Source organism: Aphidius gifuensis, linkage group LG2, assembly GCF_014905175.1.
Source record: "Aphidius gifuensis isolate YNYX2018 linkage group LG2, ASM1490517v1, whole genome shotgun sequence".
Classification (NCBI taxonomy): domain Eukaryota; kingdom Metazoa; phylum Arthropoda; class Insecta; order Hymenoptera; family Braconidae; genus Aphidius; species Aphidius gifuensis.
Window position 1 is genome coordinate 6898030 of NC_057789.1, and position 20585 is coordinate 6918614.

The 20585-nt window shown below is 26.5% G+C and overlaps 2 protein-coding genes across 5 annotated transcripts in view; one reads left to right on the forward strand and one right to left on the reverse strand.

Annotated features, from left to right (window-relative positions):
* Window positions 1-20585, forward strand: part of LOC122848786 (NADH dehydrogenase [ubiquinone] 1 alpha subcomplex subunit 10, mitochondrial) — a 77937-nt gene that overhangs the window by 39929 nt on the left and 17423 nt on the right. Inside the window, exon 4 of the mRNA XM_044147098.1 lies at window positions 16359-16433. The gene's annotated coding sequence lies outside the window, so the exon portion shown is untranslated. The remainder of the gene's footprint in view (window positions 1-16358; window positions 16434-20585) is intronic.
* Window positions 2739-12023, reverse strand: LOC122848781 (paired box protein Pax-6-like). Of its 4 annotated transcripts, none has more exons than XM_044147090.1 (6): window positions 10773-12023; window positions 8018-8242; window positions 5250-5390; window positions 4715-5131; window positions 3925-4109; window positions 2739-3710 (listed from the first exon to the last, which is right to left on the reverse strand). In XM_044147090.1, exons 1-6 carry the CDS (start codon window positions 11293-11295, stop codon window positions 3456-3458), a joined length of 1746 nt encoding a protein of 581 aa, XP_044003025.1. In that variant the 5' UTR covers window positions 11296-12023; the 3' UTR covers window positions 2739-3455. The 4 variants fall into 4 exon arrangements, with proteins under 4 accessions (XP_044003025.1, XP_044003023.1, XP_044003022.1 ...); XM_044147088.1 differs by having other exon boundaries at window positions 3033-3727; XM_044147087.1 differs by having other exon boundaries at window positions 3033-3727; window positions 3925-4124; window positions 10773-11408.

Here is a 20585-nt window from a genome sequence, read left to right on the forward strand (position 1 = left end):
GTTTTAAACATATTCACACATTCCGCCATTTTTTATTGCATCCTATAACCATGTGATGATAAACCCATGTTACCACAATTTGACGACTATATTTACACCATTAAATTTAACAAATTTGCAATAATGCCTTCACATGTTTTTCTTATTTCCATTAAAACGACTTACATTTATGTATATATTATATCTTTTTTTTTTTATTTTCATTCTCTTGTGACTATAAGTTTTTCTGAATTAAGCTGTTGATGGTAAATGGAAAAGATAAGACACTCGATTGAATTGATCGTCGTAAATGATCACATATATACTTTTTTATTTTCTTTTTGTATTTCGTATTTCAATTGGTGACTATATCATAAAAACAAAGATAAAAAAAAAAAAAAAAATTAATAATAAATAAAAATAAAGGTTCGATGGTCAGTGAACGAGCCAATTAGTCGCTTTCGAATGCTCAGGTAACGCCGTATGGCCAATGGTTGCTATTTTTTTTTTTTTTTTATTATGTCCTCTTCCAAGGTACTCATCTGATGCATATATTTTTTTTTTCTCTTGTACATGTATTTATAATACATATTCAAAGACACATGTGTTTATTGATGATGGAATTTATTGATGCATTTTTTTTTTAAATCTTGTTGGAATTCAATGGAACTTCCGGGTCCAAAAAGCCACACAACTATTAATTAATTATTTTATTTATTATTTTTAATTGTTTATTTATTTAATTGTATACATGTTGAGATATATATTTATATTTTTTATATATCAAAGACAAGTTTTTTATTTTAGTCTCGTTCATGCGGTCCAGTGTAAAAGTGTGTGTGTGTTTTTTTTTTTAAAAGATTTCCCCCGACACGAATTGCTCTCATCGTCGTCGTCGTCGTCGTGAAACTGACCGCGTAAAAAAACAGCGTACCACGCTGGCTGGGATATCTTATCCACCCGAAGAAGTTTATAGCCCGGTCGACTCTAATTGGGCGAGAAATCATCGGGCACTCCTTTTCTTTCTACCCAGCAACCGACTCAAATACATCCACTAATTCACGATCCTCCGTGTCAACCTTCCATTATTTTACCATTTATTTTTTTTTTTTTATTTCATTTTCTTTCATTTTATCAGCAACTCTGTGTATTATCCACAAACATTTCTATCATTTCACACGTCTTTTTTTTCAAAAAAACATATTAAATTTATTTATTTTGTCATTGTTTTTACATTTAAAAATTTTTAAGTACTTACCAAATTCACACGTACGTCAATGATGAGTAGTTGTATATGTTTCTGAATGTGTATTTGAATTTGAAAATAAATATACATTTATGAGATAAAAATTTATATATACAATAAGCATCTCAAAGGCAGTTAAAAGGTGTATAAAGAGGTGAGGAAAAAAAATACAAACAAATAAAAATAATAATAATAAATACGCATAAAAGTAAAGCAAAAAAAAGAGAGAAAAAAAAAAAAAGACATATATAGTTTGACCGGTAATATCTCATTGAGAGAGAAGGAGGTGACTTTAATGTGCCCCTCGTCTCACGAGCAATCGCGTTGAAGCACTCGACGTGCCAGTATGAGTAAGATCGTTAATCTTTTCTCGCCGATCGGTCTCAGATAGTAATTGTTACGTTCTGAAATTGCAACGGACCGCGCCTCCGAATCCATGTGCAATATCTAGATATATACATACATTTATAATATTGATGCTTTTTTGATTTTGTATATTTATTTTGTATACTCATGTATTTCTTGACTACTCTCAAGATTTTTTTAATGCTCTATCACTATTATAACACATTGAGAATTTATGGGTATATATTATCCTCTGTATATGATAAGCAATGAAAACAAAATTCGATTTCATTCAATATTTTTTTTATTTTAATTTTTTTTTTTTTTGGTCCACTCTGATTTTTCTTATGTATACCTTATCAATTTTTTTTTTTTTTTTAATGAAAGATTCATAGTCTTAAATTTATGTTTCTACATATAAGGTGTTAACTGGTCAAGTGTCGTTTTAGTGTTAAAACCAGTTTTCCATTCGGTTTATATTCAAAACCCTGTTTATTTTTGAACGAATCTTCCCAAAAAATTCAGGCATTAATCGCGGGAGCGCTGATGACTCTTTATTCTATATACCCAAAATCACAACCACTGTTTTTTCTTTTTTTTTACCCTATTTTTTTTTTAATTTTATATTTTTTCTTCTGGTGAATATCTGCCCACTTTCGAATAAAAAATTCAGGAATCACGATAGCAGGGTCGACTCAAAAAAGAGTCTCATGCAGCAACTGGTTCAGAAAGTGTGAAAAAAATCATCAACTCTTTGATATATATTTTTATAAATTATGCATTCTTTTTTTTTTAGAAAACAAACAATTCCAAAAAAAAAAAAACAAAATAATAATCAAAATTAAAATTAAAACAGTGATTTTTTTTTTTAAACATCAAAAGGTACGAATTCTCGTAAAAAGATTTGCTTTTTTTAAATTATTTAATATTATTTTTTTATTACTCCATTAATTCTAATAATGGTTTCAATGCGATTTATATTTTTTTATTATTTTTTAAATTTCTTTTTTATAGGACTAGTTAAACTCGAACTTCAAGTCAGTTTTTTTTTTTATGTCGCGTTTGTTTTTTTTTTTTTTTTAAATAATATTTCACACAATTTAACGTACACAATAGCGACAACACAATAAATTTATAATGAAATATATTTAAACTTGAAAGCTCGTAATTAATTGTATCAAATTAATATTTTATTAATTTTATATGCCAAATTATATTTTTGGCAGTATATTAATATTAATAAAAAAATTGCGACATAAATAAAATTTTATTTATAATAATAATAAAATTAAAAAAAATGTAATAATAACACGGTTCTAGAATTTTTTTATGCTGAATATTTAAATCAGCTTAATTAAAAAAAAAAAAAAAATTGCTAAAATATTCATAAAAAAAAAAATATATATATATATAAACTAATTGATATTTTAATTAAATAAAATTATCAACACTTGAAATTTTTTTGAACCGTGTAATCTGTAGTTGAAATTATTGTGCACCCATGAAATAAAATAATAGGTACATGATAATAATAATTGCATCTATCAAGGCATATAAATAATAATAATAAATAAATTAGCGATCATGATGTTTAGTTAATTCAAGAGGTTGTTGATCAGTCCAGTGATCACGCCATGCATTAACATCATGATCAGATTCTTCTTGCACATCAATATCTTCATCCTCATCATCATGTGAATCAACATCAATTGAATCAGAATTTGATAGTCTTTCAATATTATTTGATAAATTTGAGCATATTTTATTTGGTGGAGTTGATGGACGATCATCACCAACAAGTTGACTTATCATTCTAAATGCACTTGGTTTTTTTTGTATTGTATCTTTAATAATTGGTGTACATACAGCTCTAAATGCACTATTTTCACCACCCATACCGCCAATTGATGAAGCTTGAATACGGGCTTGTATATGATCTAGACCTGAATGAGCTGATACAGGTGTTGTAGTTGATGATGTTGTTGTTGTTGTTGTTGTTGTGGCTGTAGTTGTTGTTGTTGATAAATTGGATTGATTTATTGGCTGTTGTTGTTGTTGAGTTTGTAGTTGTTGTGGTTGTGGTGGTGGTGGTGAACGTTTTAATAAATTCATACGTTGATGACGTCGCCATTTTGCTCGTCTGTTGGAAAACCAAACCTAAGAGTCACGAGTTAGTTCATTAGAAAGCTCGTGACTTATATTTATATACGTAAATATAATTTTAAAATATTTTTAAAAAGCACAAAAAAAATGAAAAATAAAAAAACTATTTATATATACTATAGAAAAAAAGTTTATTTGAATACGAAATTTTGGCAAAAGGGTTTATTTTTATTTTTAAAAAATTAACTTACTTGTACTCGTGCTTCTGATAATGATGTTTTTGATGCAAGACGTTCACGTGTTGATACACATGGATAATGAGATCTTTCAAATTCTTTTTCTAATTCTTCAAGTTGCTCTGGTGAAAATGTCGTACGATTTCGACGAAATTTTGGTTGTTCAGAACCATCAAGACTTCCATCATCACCCTCTGGATCTGTTAAATAAAGGCCTAAACTGATTTTTTTTCAATATTCTTAAAAATTTTATTATTATAATAATAATCAAAAGCATGCAATAGTTTTTTATTCTTCATATTGATAGAAAGTATATGTATGGAAAATAACGAAATAAAAAAAAAATGAAACAGGAGGCAATAAACGCATATATGAAAAAAAAAAATATGATAAGACATAAATAAACAGTATATAATCAGTGGTTAAGAGTTGGCACGAATCTAAAACTATCATGATAATTTATGTCAGTTGTATTCTTATTTAATGTTTATGGGCCGTTAATGAATCACTAAGTAATAGCCGTCCTGTCATGAATAATTAAGTAAACCTGCCTGCGATCATATCCAAAATAATGATAATTATCTTCACAATAATAAAAAAGTAAATATATTTAAATAATTTTAATAGATAATTCAATTTACTGTGTTACATTTAACGTAAAACATAAAATGTAAGAAAAATTTTTATATGCTACTAATAAAGTCAGATAATTTTTATATATATAAAAAAATTAAGGAAAAGAAAATTACTAGTGTTGCTATGTAAAAAATAATTTTAGAAAATTAATAATAAAATAGAAAAAAACCTTGTAAATATCCACGTGCAATTGCATCAGCATGTAATGCATGATCAGGTGAACCAGTTAAATTTGAACCAGTACCAGGACCACCAGGACCACCAGTACCACCTCCACCAACACCACCACTACTTGGACTAAGTGATGTTGGTAATAATAATGCTGATGCAGCACCAGCACTTAATCCACTTGGAAGTGGTGGCATCATCCATGGATGTCCAGGTGCTCCGGGTGTTGGCCAACCTCCTGGTAAATGATGTGATGATGGATGATGATGAGCTGAATTAAAATATGGATGTGGACCAGCAGCATATAATCCATAACCGGCGGCACGTGCAAATTCAGCTGCAGCACGTTCAGCAGCACGATTTCTTAAAATACGATTTATACTACTGACCGACGGTGCTGTTGCATTACTACAAACTCCTGATAACATAATTAACAAAAAAAAAAAAAAGATTTATTTTTATAATTTTTTTTACTAATTATAATTAATTGAGTAATTAATTTTATTTAAAAAGAATGAGAAGCAAGTATAATGCACCTTCTGATATCAGCCTTTCTCGAATTTCCCAAGCAAATATCGTTGGATTTTCTCGTTTGTACTGTTCAATTTTAGCTACAACTGCTGGTGTTGCTACTTTTGGTTTGCTGCCACCAATTAGCCCAGGGGGTCTCAGTGTACCTGGAAATATCATTTCATGTTATGACATTTTTATGATTATGAGTTTGTTGATGCTAGAGTAAATGTTTTTTGACGTATACACAAACATAATACAATAATACAAATCTACATAACTTTAAGCTTGTATTTTAAATACTAATCCAACTAATCTATATACATGTATTCACTTAAAAAAAAATAAAAAACAACAACTGCCGACGGCAAAATCATATTTAAATCGCATAAAAAATCCCTCTAAGTTTATATTTATTTTCAAGACAAATATTGTCTTGTTTATTTTTAAAATAATTTTTTTAATTTAATTAAATTTGCAGTAGTTTTATATTTCTTTTTTTTTTTTTTTATCAATTTTATTGCAATTAAATTTTTAGTAGAAAAAAATAAAAATACATATGTGAATGATGAGTGATAACTGATAATTAAAAAAACGTCCGGGTTAAAGTATCAAGGATTATAGTCTGTCAGGGTCATATTTAAAAATCCAAGATATTGTAAAAATAAAAAAATAATAAATAAAAAATAGTAATAATATAAGGAAATTAAAAACACGCACATTTTATCATTAATTGATGCGTGCGCGTTGGTATAACATTGGAAAAACATTATTGAGATTTTATTTCACATGCAAATATTCTACATTTAAAAAAAAAAAAAAATTATTAATTATTTATTTTTTAAATTATAAAAAAATATATATATACTTATAGATATTTATATAAATAATATATATAAGAGAAAATATTAAAATTGAGAAAAGAAAAAAAAAAAAAAAAATGAAAAAATTAGAATAAAATATGATCGAGTTGTGTTGCGATATATATAAATGTGTTATTTTAATGTAAACCAGAGGCGCAGTCAGACTTGAACAATTATCGGTCCTTACGTACTATTATTAATAATAATAATGACGAAAGAATAAGCAAAAGTCGATGGTTTGTGCATTATATCGCGTGCGCTCCCACGGGAGAAGTGCGTGTCAAGGTATAAACGATGTTCCCTACATAATAGCTATCCCTGCCCCCGAGCAAATTCCTCTGCGATTCGACCTTTTTTCACTTTAACATTCGCATGTTATTTTATTTTATTTTTTTTTTCAAATTTTCAATTTTAATCTTTATATATATTTTTAAAGCCTTTGTCATTTTCCTCAAATAATTCATTAGCCAGTTTTTATCTTCGTTAGTTGATTCAACCATCATAAAAAATTAAATTAAGCATCTACCAAAATAAAAATTATATTACATGTAATTTTTTATTTTATTTTTTTCAAGTTAATTATTTATTAAATACCTATATACATTTTTATTTATAACTTTTTTGTTTATTTTATTTATTTTTTTTACACCTTTATCTGTTTTTATACATGTGATTAAAAAAAAAAAGCACATGACACAAAAAAAAAAGCTCAATGTAAAAATTATAATAGAAAAAAAAAAAAAAAAAACTATGAAGCATTATAAAAAACATTGTATATAAAAAATGAAAATTGTGGAGATCATGGTGCGCGAGTTTGCGTGTCAGTCTTGCACGGAATCGATTGGCAGCTATTCGTGTGCCAATCGCTCGAGAATAATTCTACAAGTCACGTTACACATCTATACATAAATAAATATATATAATATATAAAAATAAAGTCAATATACATATACATAATAATATTAAACTTGATTTGAAATTATATATTTATAATATTTTATATATCTGTGTGAATGAGCTTTTATAAAATAAATTGATGCTGAAAAATATGATTATGTTGAAATTTTTATATTTATTTTTATTTATTTATATTGTCTTTTGGTTCGTTAAGTAATTGTGTGAGCCAGAGTGCTGCATTACGATTATGGATACATTATATTCACCTCGAAACGACCGACTTAAGAAGTTGGTATTCCGAAAATGAAGACATTACTGATGGGGCGTTAGACGTTGGTTTCTCGAACGGTATTTTTACGAGGTGATCGTAAAGTTAACGAGGATCTCGCGAGAAACGAGAATAAGAAAAAAAAAAAAAAAAGCCTCAACAACCAAATGAACGTGTAGATAAAAAAAATTGAAATAAAAAATAAACAAAAATAAAAATAAATAACTTAAAAATTAAGGCAAAAAAATTAAACAAGTAAAATAAGTGAGAAAATAATAGACCATTCAATATAATTTCCAATTGCTCTTATCTACATTTGCAATAATAAATGTATTTTAAAAAAAAAACAAAAACAAATTTTTCATGTGTTTGGATAATTTGTTATAAAATAATTTTATTTTTTATTTAATATAGAAAATGCAATGGATACAGTTCTAGTGTGCATACATCGTGCAATAAAATTAAATAGACATAAAATAGATATATACTATGTATGAAAACCATAAAGATAACAAAACTTAAACCAATGAAATTGCTTTATTTCCACCTGTTTAAAGTAAATTTACTATTTTTATTTAAATATTTTTCTTATTTTTCATTTGAATATACATTCCTCGTTAACATAAATTCTAGATCAAATATTTGTACAATTTGAAAGCATGTGCGTATATTTATTTGATAAAAAATATATATTTAAAAATAGAAAATATAAATTAATAATAAAAAAAAAAAATTTGTTAATTTGTGAGTAAATAAATAAACATACCAAGAAGTTTTGTTACAACCGCACCCTGCTGATTCAATGACAACACGTGATTAGCAAGATCATTGTAATGCCTTAGGGCACCTAGACCATGGGATAGTTCTAGTAATCGTTGACGAGATGCTCCACCACTTCCGCCACTTCCAACACCACCACCTCCACCACCTCCACCTCCTCCGGCGTTATTGCTACTAGAAAATCCACTACCGCAATTTTGAAGATTAACACCTGAAAAATAAACACAAAAAAAAGGGAAAAAATTAATTTTTTTAATTTACAAATTTGTTAATCAAAGTATGCTTCTATTATTTCAAAATTATTTTTATTTTTTTTTGTTTTATATTGTCATATATTTAGCTTGTTTTTTTTGTTTTTTTAATAATAATATTTATAAGCTATACTATTACATTGTTATATTTAATTAATTTTTGTTTTCAACACCTTCATTCGAATCACGTTTTCAACACTCTACTTAAAAGATTCATGTATGCTGACCAATTTCAATGGCTTCATTCTTGTATTTCTTGGTAACGCACACCTCACGAGAGAATCGCACTAAACCGCCGGCATTGAACGATTCTTTCTTTCTGTCGCCACACCTCATATAAATATTTTCAATAGACCGAAACCAGTAGCACCTAATATGCCACATCATTTATCACTATTTTTTTTATTCTCTATTATTTATTTTTCTTTTCATTTTTTTTTTTACAAATTGCGTATATACCGATTTCTTTTACTTCCTCTCTTCAATTGAACTTGCAACATTTTCTTTTGTTTAAAATATTCTATTGTTCTATATTCTTCTTCGATAACATTATTATTTGTTTTTTTGATTTTTCAATCATTATATATATATCTTCATAAAAATTTTATTTAAGCAGATTTATGCGTAAAAGAAAAAAAAAATTCAACTATATGTATTTTCATATAAATAAAAAGTAAATTAGATTAAAAAAGCTAAAGCTACAATTGTTGTGGAATTCAAAAATCGAAATAATAATCACAGAAAATTTAGCTTTACAAGCTTCAATGAAAACCAATGGAAAAAAAAAACTAAAATAAAAAAAAAAGAAGCATAAGAATACTATACATTGAAGTAGCACAAGTGTAAGTTCAATTTCACGGCAGTGGCTTCATCACGTCATTATATACATATTGTAGAACCGGTTTACAGACATAAAGTCCCTTCGATGAGCAAGATTTCTAGTATTTTTCGCGTGCAAAAGTGTCGATAAAAAAATACGAATGTATATGTAAAGTAAACCTATAAAATCTATATACATCTTCAGCAATATAACACATACTCTTTCAAAGAAATAAAAAATAATTTAACAATGAATTATACAACAATTATATTACAATTAATCATTGGCTATATAAAATTAAAAATCTTAAAAAAATTAATAGGGGGAGTATCATTTTTTCGTTATATAATTAACAACCTCTCGACATTTGTCTGTAAATAAAAATAAAAATTAATTTATACACATAAACGGTAGTTATTTTACACACTCTGTTTCTCTGTTAATATACCTTTATATTTTTATTGAATAAATTAACCCTATATATTCTGAAGGATTTCGATCATCTTTCGAACAATAGATTTTACGTCAATTCAAAGAAAAATAATACAAACAAGAGGTAAAAAGAAGAAAAAAAAAAAAAACTATAAATAATAATGATATATTTATACGAAGGGGAAGAGGTTTATGTATGTATAAACAGAATGAATCGAGGGACAGGTGACTCTTTGCGGCTCAACTGGTTTGTAAACTTCATCAAGTAGTGGTAGATGAGCGATTAGATCGAATTGATGCCTCCAAGATTTAAACACGTCTTATCTTAACCATACGAAAAAATATCGATAAAGATGTTAAACTTTCATTCATAATATTTCATCATTTATTATTTTTTTTTTATATATAAATTCATTGATAAGTTGGTCGCTTGATGTATGATAATAAAATTAATAAAATTAAGATTAATATTTTATGATAATGATAATTATGAAAAATTTCAACTAAACATATGGGCTTGTTAATTTTTATTGCACAAAATGAGCGATTACTTAATTTTTTTTTTTTAAATTCATTTTTTGATTTTGATGTGGTCATGATAATGTCCAGGTGCTCGTTTGAAGAAAAAAAGCACCTCCTTCCATCGCGTTAACACTATAGCCAGAGTCAACAAACCGGTCAACAGATAATTCACCTAATAGCCAATTAGACACCTCCCGTGTTCCCTCAGTGATTCTTAACCACTTATCTAAATATTTATGCAACACTTTTCAAAGAACTGAGACTAATTGACACGATCTCGATACGCGTATACACCATATATATGGATAACATCATTCAGATAAATTGATTTAATATTTATTTATAATTTCATTACTTTTTTTTTTTATTTTAAATTATCAATTATTTTATTTTTTTTTCTTTAAATCTCAATTCAATTAATTTGTTCTTATGAATAATAAAACAATAAAATTAGTTATATATTCATAGAGAAATTTAAAAAATTTTTTTTATTTTTAAATCAAACATTTATATACACCTTTGAGCTTATAGACAACCTGTGACAATATTAATATAATTCTGGAATTTAAATTCAACAACATCATCAAAGAAAAAAAAAAAAAACTTTTATATCAAATAGAAAATATTTTTTTTTTAATGAAAGAAAAAAAATAAATAGTGTCAAGTTGATTTGTCGGTAAAGAACAAGGTAAATAAATAAATATAAATAAACAAACCTTCGATAATTGATACAGCTGAAACAGGTGGTATTTGATGATGATGATGATGGTGATGATGATGATGTGGATGTTGATGATGAGCTGGATGTATTTGTAGTGATAAACGTGATCTTGATTGTGGTGATGGTGGCTCCCAGGGTCTTGTAACCATTGTACTAGTATTTGTTGTTGTTGTTGTCATATTATCATCATCTTGACAACATAATTTACCACTTGATCCAATACTATCACCACCACCACCACTGTGACTATTTCCAATTGCAATACGTCCTTCGTTATTTATATTATTATTATTATTTATATTATCATTGTTGTTATTACTATTATTGCTATTATTATTATTAATATTATTTGTGCGAGTTGATCCAGTGGCTGGACTACCACTGCCACTTCGACTGCCAGTGGCACCACTCAACACACTAGCACTTCCCACGCTGTCGACAATAATCATCTCGTTTATTGCTGTCACAGATTTTGCTATTGTACCTGGAGGTGTTGATACACCATCACCAATCATCATTACCAATTTACAAACTCATCAATGTTCATTGTTTTTTTTTTTATTTCTTTCAAATCACGGTTCACCAAAATATCAAAAACGATGAAATTTTTATATTTATTAAATAGAGTCTTTAAAAAAAATATATATTTATATATGTTGATAAATTAAAATTAATTTATAATAAATATTCACAGGTATTTATGTAAAATAAAATTTTTTTTTTTCTTTTTATTGAAGCTTTTTATTGAACAGCAAATTAGCCGACGGAACTGATTTTTGATATTTATTTTGTCATTTAAATATTCACAAATTATAACAGCAATTTAATTAAATTTTTTTTTCTACTGTCAATGTTTATCAATAATTGACAGTATAAACTAATTATTTTTATATTGTAAAAAAAATATAAAAATTTAAAAAATTAATGGTTATTTTTTAAAAGTAATATAAAATTTAAGAAAATAAAAATTATAAAAGTATCGATAATGATGAGTTTTAGAAGACAAATTTTTAACAATTATTAGCACTGTATTTAATTATATTAAAATCACATTAATAAACTACTAAAGTGTCATTGTAGACAATAAGTATTGTAAATATATATATATTATATGTACATGTTGTATATGTATATATAATGTTGTATAAAAATCGTTGCGCGCACACACAAGAAAACAAGAAACTTGTCTTCAAACACCTATATAATACCGTGACTGCTCGCGCTCCGCCGGATTCAAGCAGATTGGCTTCCGTTCGGTGGCTCGAAGCGCGCTCAGACTACCTTCTCTACCTCCCTCCCCACCCCAATGCCAAAGCCTTTTCTCAAAAACTAAGGTGAGATCAAGATTTAAAGCATTTAAGGCGCCCTGGACTCGCGCACGGCATCACTCCCTTCTTTTCCCCCTTTTTTCTCTCTACTTGTTGTTTTTTAATGATAATGATAATGATTATGACGATGTTGATGATGTTAATGACAATGACAACGCTGTTAATGATGTTGATGATAACGATAAAAATGAAAAAATTTTAATGACAAAATTAACAATAATTATGACAGTCTACTGATGATTTTTTTTCCTATGAAAATTTACCTACAGTTGCTTTTTAGCATTAAATGTCCAAGCCCAAGTCATTATCATAGAGAAGGGGTTTATTACACACATCCAAATTGACTATATTGTCACGTGTATACATATATTAATACAATGTACATTTGTAGTTGTAAATTTAATGCTTAAAGCTGGACTATACACACGAGCATAAACCCTGTGTGGGTTGTGCACCCCCGCTAATAATAATAAAAAAAAATAAATTAAATAAAACAACTCACGCCAGTCTCTCAGCAATACCCGCCCATCTACCATTACCAACCGATCGGACCAATTGGATGACCTCGTTGACGCCCATCTGGTAGCTACTGGTTACTACTCAAGTTGCCCTTTTTTATTTCGCTTTTTTTTTTTTTATTTATATATTCACACAATCCAAGTGAGCTTGTGAAAAACACTCATACGCAAACTATACTGACACACAAATATCCCCTACCTCCTATTACAATCCACCACCCCCCTCGGCTTTAACGACGACTCAAACTTTGAACTAACTCAGCAGCAGCATCGTGTCTGACCACGAAAGGTATACTCTACTTAAGCATGCTTGCATTTTCATCTTCCTCTTTTTTTTACTTTGTTCATTCTTATTATTATTTTTTTTGTTTCATTTTTTTTTTTTTTTCTTTGCATTATCGCTTCTTGTGATTGTTTCTTTGTGTGCTTTTTATATATTTATGTTATGCATAAAATAAAAGAATGAAAAAATGCTAAGAAAAAAAAATTTAAAAAAAGGACCACAATGAATATGAAAAAGAATATATTCTTATCACGGTGTTCATATCGTTACGGACAATTAATTTTCGAAATTAACCATCGATCGTTAGGGGGTAAGCGTTCTGGCTGATGTAGATTATATTAAGATTTTTTATTATCATTATCACATTGATATGCATTATGCAGTTTTATTTAATTTCATTGTTTTCAGTCTCTTTTTTTATTCAGTCATTTTTTTTTTTACAAATAAAATTTATTAAATTATTTTTTCTAAATATTTTTAATATATTATAATAATATACAAAAAAAAAAAATATATGTATGTAATGGTGAATAATAATTTAAATTTAATAAGCTTTTTTTTTTATTTTAATATCTAAAAGTACAATTTTCTAAGGCGATTAAATGTCTGTTATTATGTGTAGAATATATTATACCAGCATAAAACACAAGTTCAGGCAGGGTTAAACCGATATCAATATGGCTGCCCCTGAATTTGCATGACGAGAAATTATAGGATATAATAAATACAACATGTATATGAAATTTTATATACATGTAAATATAATATATGTGTTAATGCATGTATATAGTGTAAAGGTGGATATATATATAAGTGCATTAATAATAAAGTATAAACCACCGCCCCATTATCATAGCTACCAACTACCATAAGCACGCTTTTTTTTTTATTTTTGAATATATAACTTTTTTTTTCTTACTTTGATGTTAATGCTAATAAATTTTTTTATATTTATTATAGAACTATTTTTAAATTTCAATGAAAATAAATTTAATATTAATTATTTAATTTTTTTTTTTTTACTCTAAATGACATGAATTTATTTAATTAATTAATTAAATTAATTTTTTTGTTATTGATTTTATTTTTGATTATTTAATAGAGACTTTGTTGCATTGTTTCATTGTAATTTTGTTATTTTTATTTTTATCCTTGTTTTTTTTTGTATGCATGGGATGTCTGATCATAGATCTATTTTTCTACTTGCAAGTAGATATAATTTTGTATTAAAATGATTTTCGAACGAACGGAAAATAATATTTTAATTTAGTTTGAAATAAAACAAAATAAAAAATATTATAATGATGGAATATGATTTTCATTTTTTATATACAATAATACTGCTTCGATGGAGAACATCGGAGGTTAAACCTAGAGTCACAATGTCGAGTGATTTACATGAGTAGTCATTAAGTGAGTGTCATGTTGTTCCAGCACACGCGATCACTATTTTGGTGTCACGAAATGGCAGTTGAGCAAGCTTTATTTTTCAATACATTAACCATCATTTATTTAATTTACTGTCTTATGCAATTCATACAATGTAACAAAAAAATTAACCTTCTAAGACTCATTGGTTTTCATCAGTATATTCAATATACTTTTTTAAATATTAAAATACATGATGCCGTCATCACTCATCATTTAATAAAATAATTTAAAATACAAAAAAATTAATCATTCAAAAATTTACAATACCTGAATCAATGAAAATAATTTTCATTTTTTCAGCTTTTCATTTCTTTTTAATTTTTTTATTTTAAAATAATTTCTTCAATTATATTTACGCCAACTTTCTACATACATACACCATACTGCTTGAAATATTTTTTTCTTTAAATAACATATTTAAAATAAATACTTCCTTCAGCCTGACAATAAAAAAAAAATATTGAAAAAAAATTGCTTATCCGTTGCTTCACTGTTTTTTAAATATTCTGTAATATTAATAAATAATAATTTAAATATTAAAAATTAAAAATTAAAATTTGCTTTCCTTGGATAATAAAAAAATTCAATTTTCAAATATAATATAACGATCGTTATAAGTACAAACGAACAATTTTTTTTTTGTTTTTACATATAAAACTTTGAGCGAAGAAAATAATAAAAAGGTGTTACACGTTCAAAACGCATGCGTATTAGCATGTAACGAATGGTATATTGATTTGCACATCATCAAACAAGCAAGTAGGTGCTGATAATAATATTTTTTTAAATATTTTTCTTTATTTTCAAAGTGGACTTAAGAAGTCAAGTAGTGCATAAACGCGTTTCACATGATCATGCATGCGCGCGCCTTTCAAAAATATACTTTGCATATATAATATATGTATAGTCATGTAATAGAGCAAGTAGTATATATATGTGCATTTAAAAAATGAATATTATTATAATAAAATATATTTTCTATTCGATTCAGCGGCATTATATATCCCCCACTTTGAAGAAAAAGAGGAGGTACCGATTCATGTTGGGCGGACTGTGAATTCTCGTGACTGTGATTGGCTAGCCAACTCAATATAGTCTACAAGTGAGATTGGCAATCGGTGAACTGGTATATTGCTTTGATGATAATACGGTTACTATAAAGCAACGTAACTTCAAAATTGTACCCGCCTTTATACGATAACACATTGAATGCCTGAAAACTTTCTTAGATTTATATTTAGATTATATATTGCTATACAATTGCTAAGCAATTCACTATACAATACCGGATTTACGCATATACACGAGCTTGTGAAAATATATTATATATATTTTTAAACATGGAGTTTAATATCGAGTTCTTATGTATATTGCAGCAATTTTTTTTACACTTGTTTACAATTATACATCATAAATTTTATATTTAAACAGAATAAAAAATTAAAAAATACAGGTAAAATAGTTTTTTTACGATAAATTTATGAGGCAAAAAATGAGCTTAATTTGTACCTGGGTTATAGGTATTGCTCATATTGAACGACTAGAATTTTTTTAAACTATAAAAAGCTTTTTTGTGTTATCCAGGTAGAAATTCAAAGTCGAATCCAATGTTGAATTAATACTTAAAGCTTCAATCAACGTTGAAAACATTAATAATCATGCTCTATTTAATTGAGCTTTTATTTTTTTATTTAATTTAATTGAGCTTTTATTTTTCATATTACCATAAAATTTCTCCGTATATATTCTTAATTATAAATAAATTTTTAAGCTATAAAATTACTCCTGAAATATCTCAGGAAAAGTAAATTACCTATAAATTTAAAAACGACACCCTAACAATACAAATATTTAATATTTTCGAATAACAAAAATTGTAACATTAATTCTTCAGTAACGTACAACCGAAAAAAGAACAAAAAAAAAATCTTTCAGCCAATAAATGAACGTTACAAAGTCTTACACACATGTCTTTTTAAATATAAAGAAAAATACAATTTATTTTTTAATTACTGTTGCAGGTGACGTTAATTTAAATGGAACAAACAGACGACCTCAATCTAAAATTTCCATCATCAACTGCCGGACAAATATAAGTGAGTTTATCAATCTTTATTTTCAGATAACTGACTTTTTTTTGTATATCCTTAAAAGTATATTTATCGAGAGACTATTCATGGGCAGGTTTAGTGACACCAATTTTCTTTTTATTACTTTTTATTCAAATAATTTTTTTTTTATTTTTCCTAATAATGTTGTGCTATCTTAATATTAAGTTAGCACAACTTTTTTAATAATTAACTTTTTCTAATGAACTCTTGACCAAAATTATGTGCTTTTTATGTGTTTTTATTCTACGTTTAAATTAATTTTTTATTTCAACTACTTTTAATTTAAATAATTTTTTTTCTAACAATGTTGTGCTAGTTTAATATTAAGTTAACAAAACTTCTTTAATAATTAATGAATCTCAATGAATTCTTGACCAAAATTATGTGCTTTTTATGTGTTTTCATTCTACATTTAATTAAATTTTTTTTTTATTACTTTTTATTTAAACGAGCACATTGGCGCGCTACGCGCGCCTGTATCTATACCTTCTATAAGGTTCATTGTTCATTGCTTTTATAAACACAAGTATTATCATAAAAAAAAAAGAATGAATAAATTGACGAAAAATTTTTTTAATTTATTTATTTACTCATAAATCACACATAATTCACACGTAATTTTTAGTCTAATAACATCAAGATTGAATGTTTACTGAAAAAGTTGTGCTACCTTAATATGTCAATTTTAAAAAAAAATATTTAAAAAAATTTTGTTTTTGAATTAATTCTTCACACATAAAAAACACATAATTCGCACAAAATTTTAAGCCCAATTGCATCGAGATTCGATGATTATTAAAAAAGTTGTGCTAGCTTAATATTTGAATTTTTAAAAAAAATGTAAAAAATAAAAAAAAATTTTCTTTCAAATTTATTTCTTCACACATAAAAAACACATAATTCGCACAAAATTTTAAGCCCAATTGCATCGAGATCCGATGATTATTAAAAAAGTTGTGCTAGCTTAATATTTGAATTTTTTAAAAAAATGTAAAAAATAAAAAAAAATTTTTTTTCACATTTATTCTTTTACACATAAAAAACACATAATTCGCGCAAAATTTGAGCCCAAGTCCATTGAGATCCGATGATTATTAAAAAGTTGTGCTAGCTTAATATTTGAATTTTTAAAAATGTAAAAATAAAAAATTTTCTTTTAAATTTATTTTTCACACATAAAAACACATAATTCGCGCAAAATTTTAGCCCAATTGCTCAAGATCCGATGATTATTGAAAAGTTGTGCTAGCTTAATATGTAAATTTTAAAAATGTAAAAATAAAAATTTTCTTTCAAATTTATTGCTTCACACATAAAAACACATAATTCGCACAAAATTTTTAAGCTAATTGCATAGATACGATGATTATTAAAAAAGTTGTGCTAGCTTAATATGTCAATTTTAAAAAATATAAAAATTTTTAAAAAATTTTCTTTTAAATTAATTTCTTCACACATAAAAACACATAATTCCACAAAATTTTAAGCCCAATTGCATTGAAGATCCGATAATTATTAAAAAAGTTGTGCTAGCTTAATATGTCAATTTAAAAAACATATCAAAAAAAATATTGTTTACTCGCTTTTTTTTGTTGTTTTTTCGTTGCTAACGAAATAAATAAAAAAATAATAGAAAAAGGCAAACAGAAAGAAATTTGTATGAGAGTAAGTAAGAAAAAAAACAATGACCAATCAAATGTCCGGAAGACCGATGATGTTTGTCCTTTTTATATTAGGATAGTTTTTTTTTTCTAATATGTTGTGCTAGCTTAATATTAAGTTGGCACAACTTCTTCAATAATTAATGAATTCCAATGAATTCTTGATCAAAATTATGTGCTTTTTATGTGTTTTTATTCTACGTTTAAATTAATTTTTTATTTCAATTACTTTTCATTTAAATAATTTTTTTTTTCAATCTCTATTGTTGTCTAAATAATATACCCATTAAAATAACAGCATACATTTTTTTTCTGCTTCAATCGAAAATTATCCCAAACAATTAACTGGGTATTATTAAATTTAAACAAACCGATAAAAAAAATTACACAGTGGTAAATTTTTAAAACGGTTTTGTTGTACGTCCCAACATATGTTTTCATTTTTACATATCCAAACAATTTTTAACAGTATAAATATATAATTAATATAAATCTAACAATCTAACGTGAAATGCTTTAAATATCTAGATGCACTTTATTCATAAAAACCACGAAAAAAGACAAGCCTTTAATTTCGTATAGATATAGTTATTGGTATTAATGGATACATGTGTGTATAATAGATATAGCATGCAAAGGCAACCACCTGTGCGAATAGCTAATACCATATAATATAAAACATATATACATATGAATTTTCGTGTGTCCGGCCTACTTGGTTTATCAAAAAAAAAATCTATCATGAACCAAGAAAAGAGGCCTAACTCGTCTGTGTGTGCTATGCCAACCCTTTCGATACGCATAAATATATTAACTCAACTCTTAAGTTGTGTTACCTCATGCGTGCCAACTAGAACTCCTTCTTCCCCATCGACCCTTTCATCAACAATACAATTTTTTAGATACACTTTTTTTTTTTTTTTTTTTTTACTGCTACATAAGTGCCTGTCTAAGCATACCTCTTTTTTTTTTTACTGTATAAATAGCTAGCACAAAATAAACGAGATATTAAGGCGTCAACCGATAAAGACTCTTCATCAGATCATCTCAAATGTACACACTTATTATATTTTAACATCCGGAAACGTTTAACATCACATTTTTATTTGAAAAAAAAAAGCGCCTTTTTTATTTTACTAACCAGTATATATCAACAGATAAAAAGATAAAATAAAAGCATCCTTTTAACTTTAATTTTTTATATTTATTACATATACATAAAAACATTTAACCCTCCTTCCGTTCTCACACGCATTATTAATTTTTTTTTAAATTTCATAATTACATGAAAAATCTTTCAACAAATATTAATTTAAATATTATAAAATTAATATTAATTCAATTATTAATATAAAACAAAAAAAAAAAAAAAATAATGACAAGTATTTTTTAAAATTAATTATTAACTTGTAATAAAATTCAAACATACCATATGATTTTTTTTTTAACATACCAAATTTTTTTTTTCTGATTTTAAATTCTGTCAAAGTATATAAAATGTATTATTTTTTATTTCTGATGGATAATATGTATGCGGGAAAACTGATTGACGAACGGTGTATAAAATAAAAAAAAAAAATAGAATAAATTTATAAAAAATGTAAAAAGGGGAAAAGAGAAAAGATCAAGTGGGTTAAAAAGCGATAAATACGTGAAAGAGCGATAAGCGATCGCATATGCGCACGTGCTTAACAATATATATATATATATTGTATTTAAAATATATACAACAAGATCGGAAGCACAGTGCATATATAAAAAAAAAAAAAAAAGTAAAAAAAATCTTGTGTGTGGTAATAATGTCGAGTGATGTTGAGATATATATAAAAAGGGGTTTTAGATCGAGGGCAATTGGCTCCCTCTTTCCATCAGCCGGTGGCGCTTGTGTTTTAAAACTAAAGATACATTGTGAATTAAGTGAGAAGAACCGTCTGGTGAATCCCAGCAATAATATATATACATGTGTGAGGCCCACCTGTTTTGTCCACCCGTTCGTCGATCGTCTTTTATATAACATTTAGCCCCTTAGCCACAAATAGGATACGCTCCAGTTGGCACAGGTGTGTATGTGTGTACACTCTTTTCTACTCTTTGACTCCAGCTTTTATTTATTTTTTTCTTAATTCTCTACTCATTCTACCCTTTTTTTGTTTTTATATATTCATCTTTACTTTTTATTTTATAGGCTACCGATCTCAATTCATTATTATACAGTAGAATAGAGAAACAAACCGCCAAATTGATGCTATATTAAAAAGTCGGGATGCTTTTGAATATATATAAATCGATAAGGAAATTTAAGATGCACTCATGTCCTAAAGGTATTCATCAATAAATATTTATATCGAACAGTGTGTACCTGTGTGTAAGCATCAGGTTTAGCATCTGTCTGTCCAGTGTTAGGTAAAAAAAAAAACCCTTTTTTTACATCGATAATATATTGAATAAAAATAAAAGGGTTTGAAGAATTTATTGT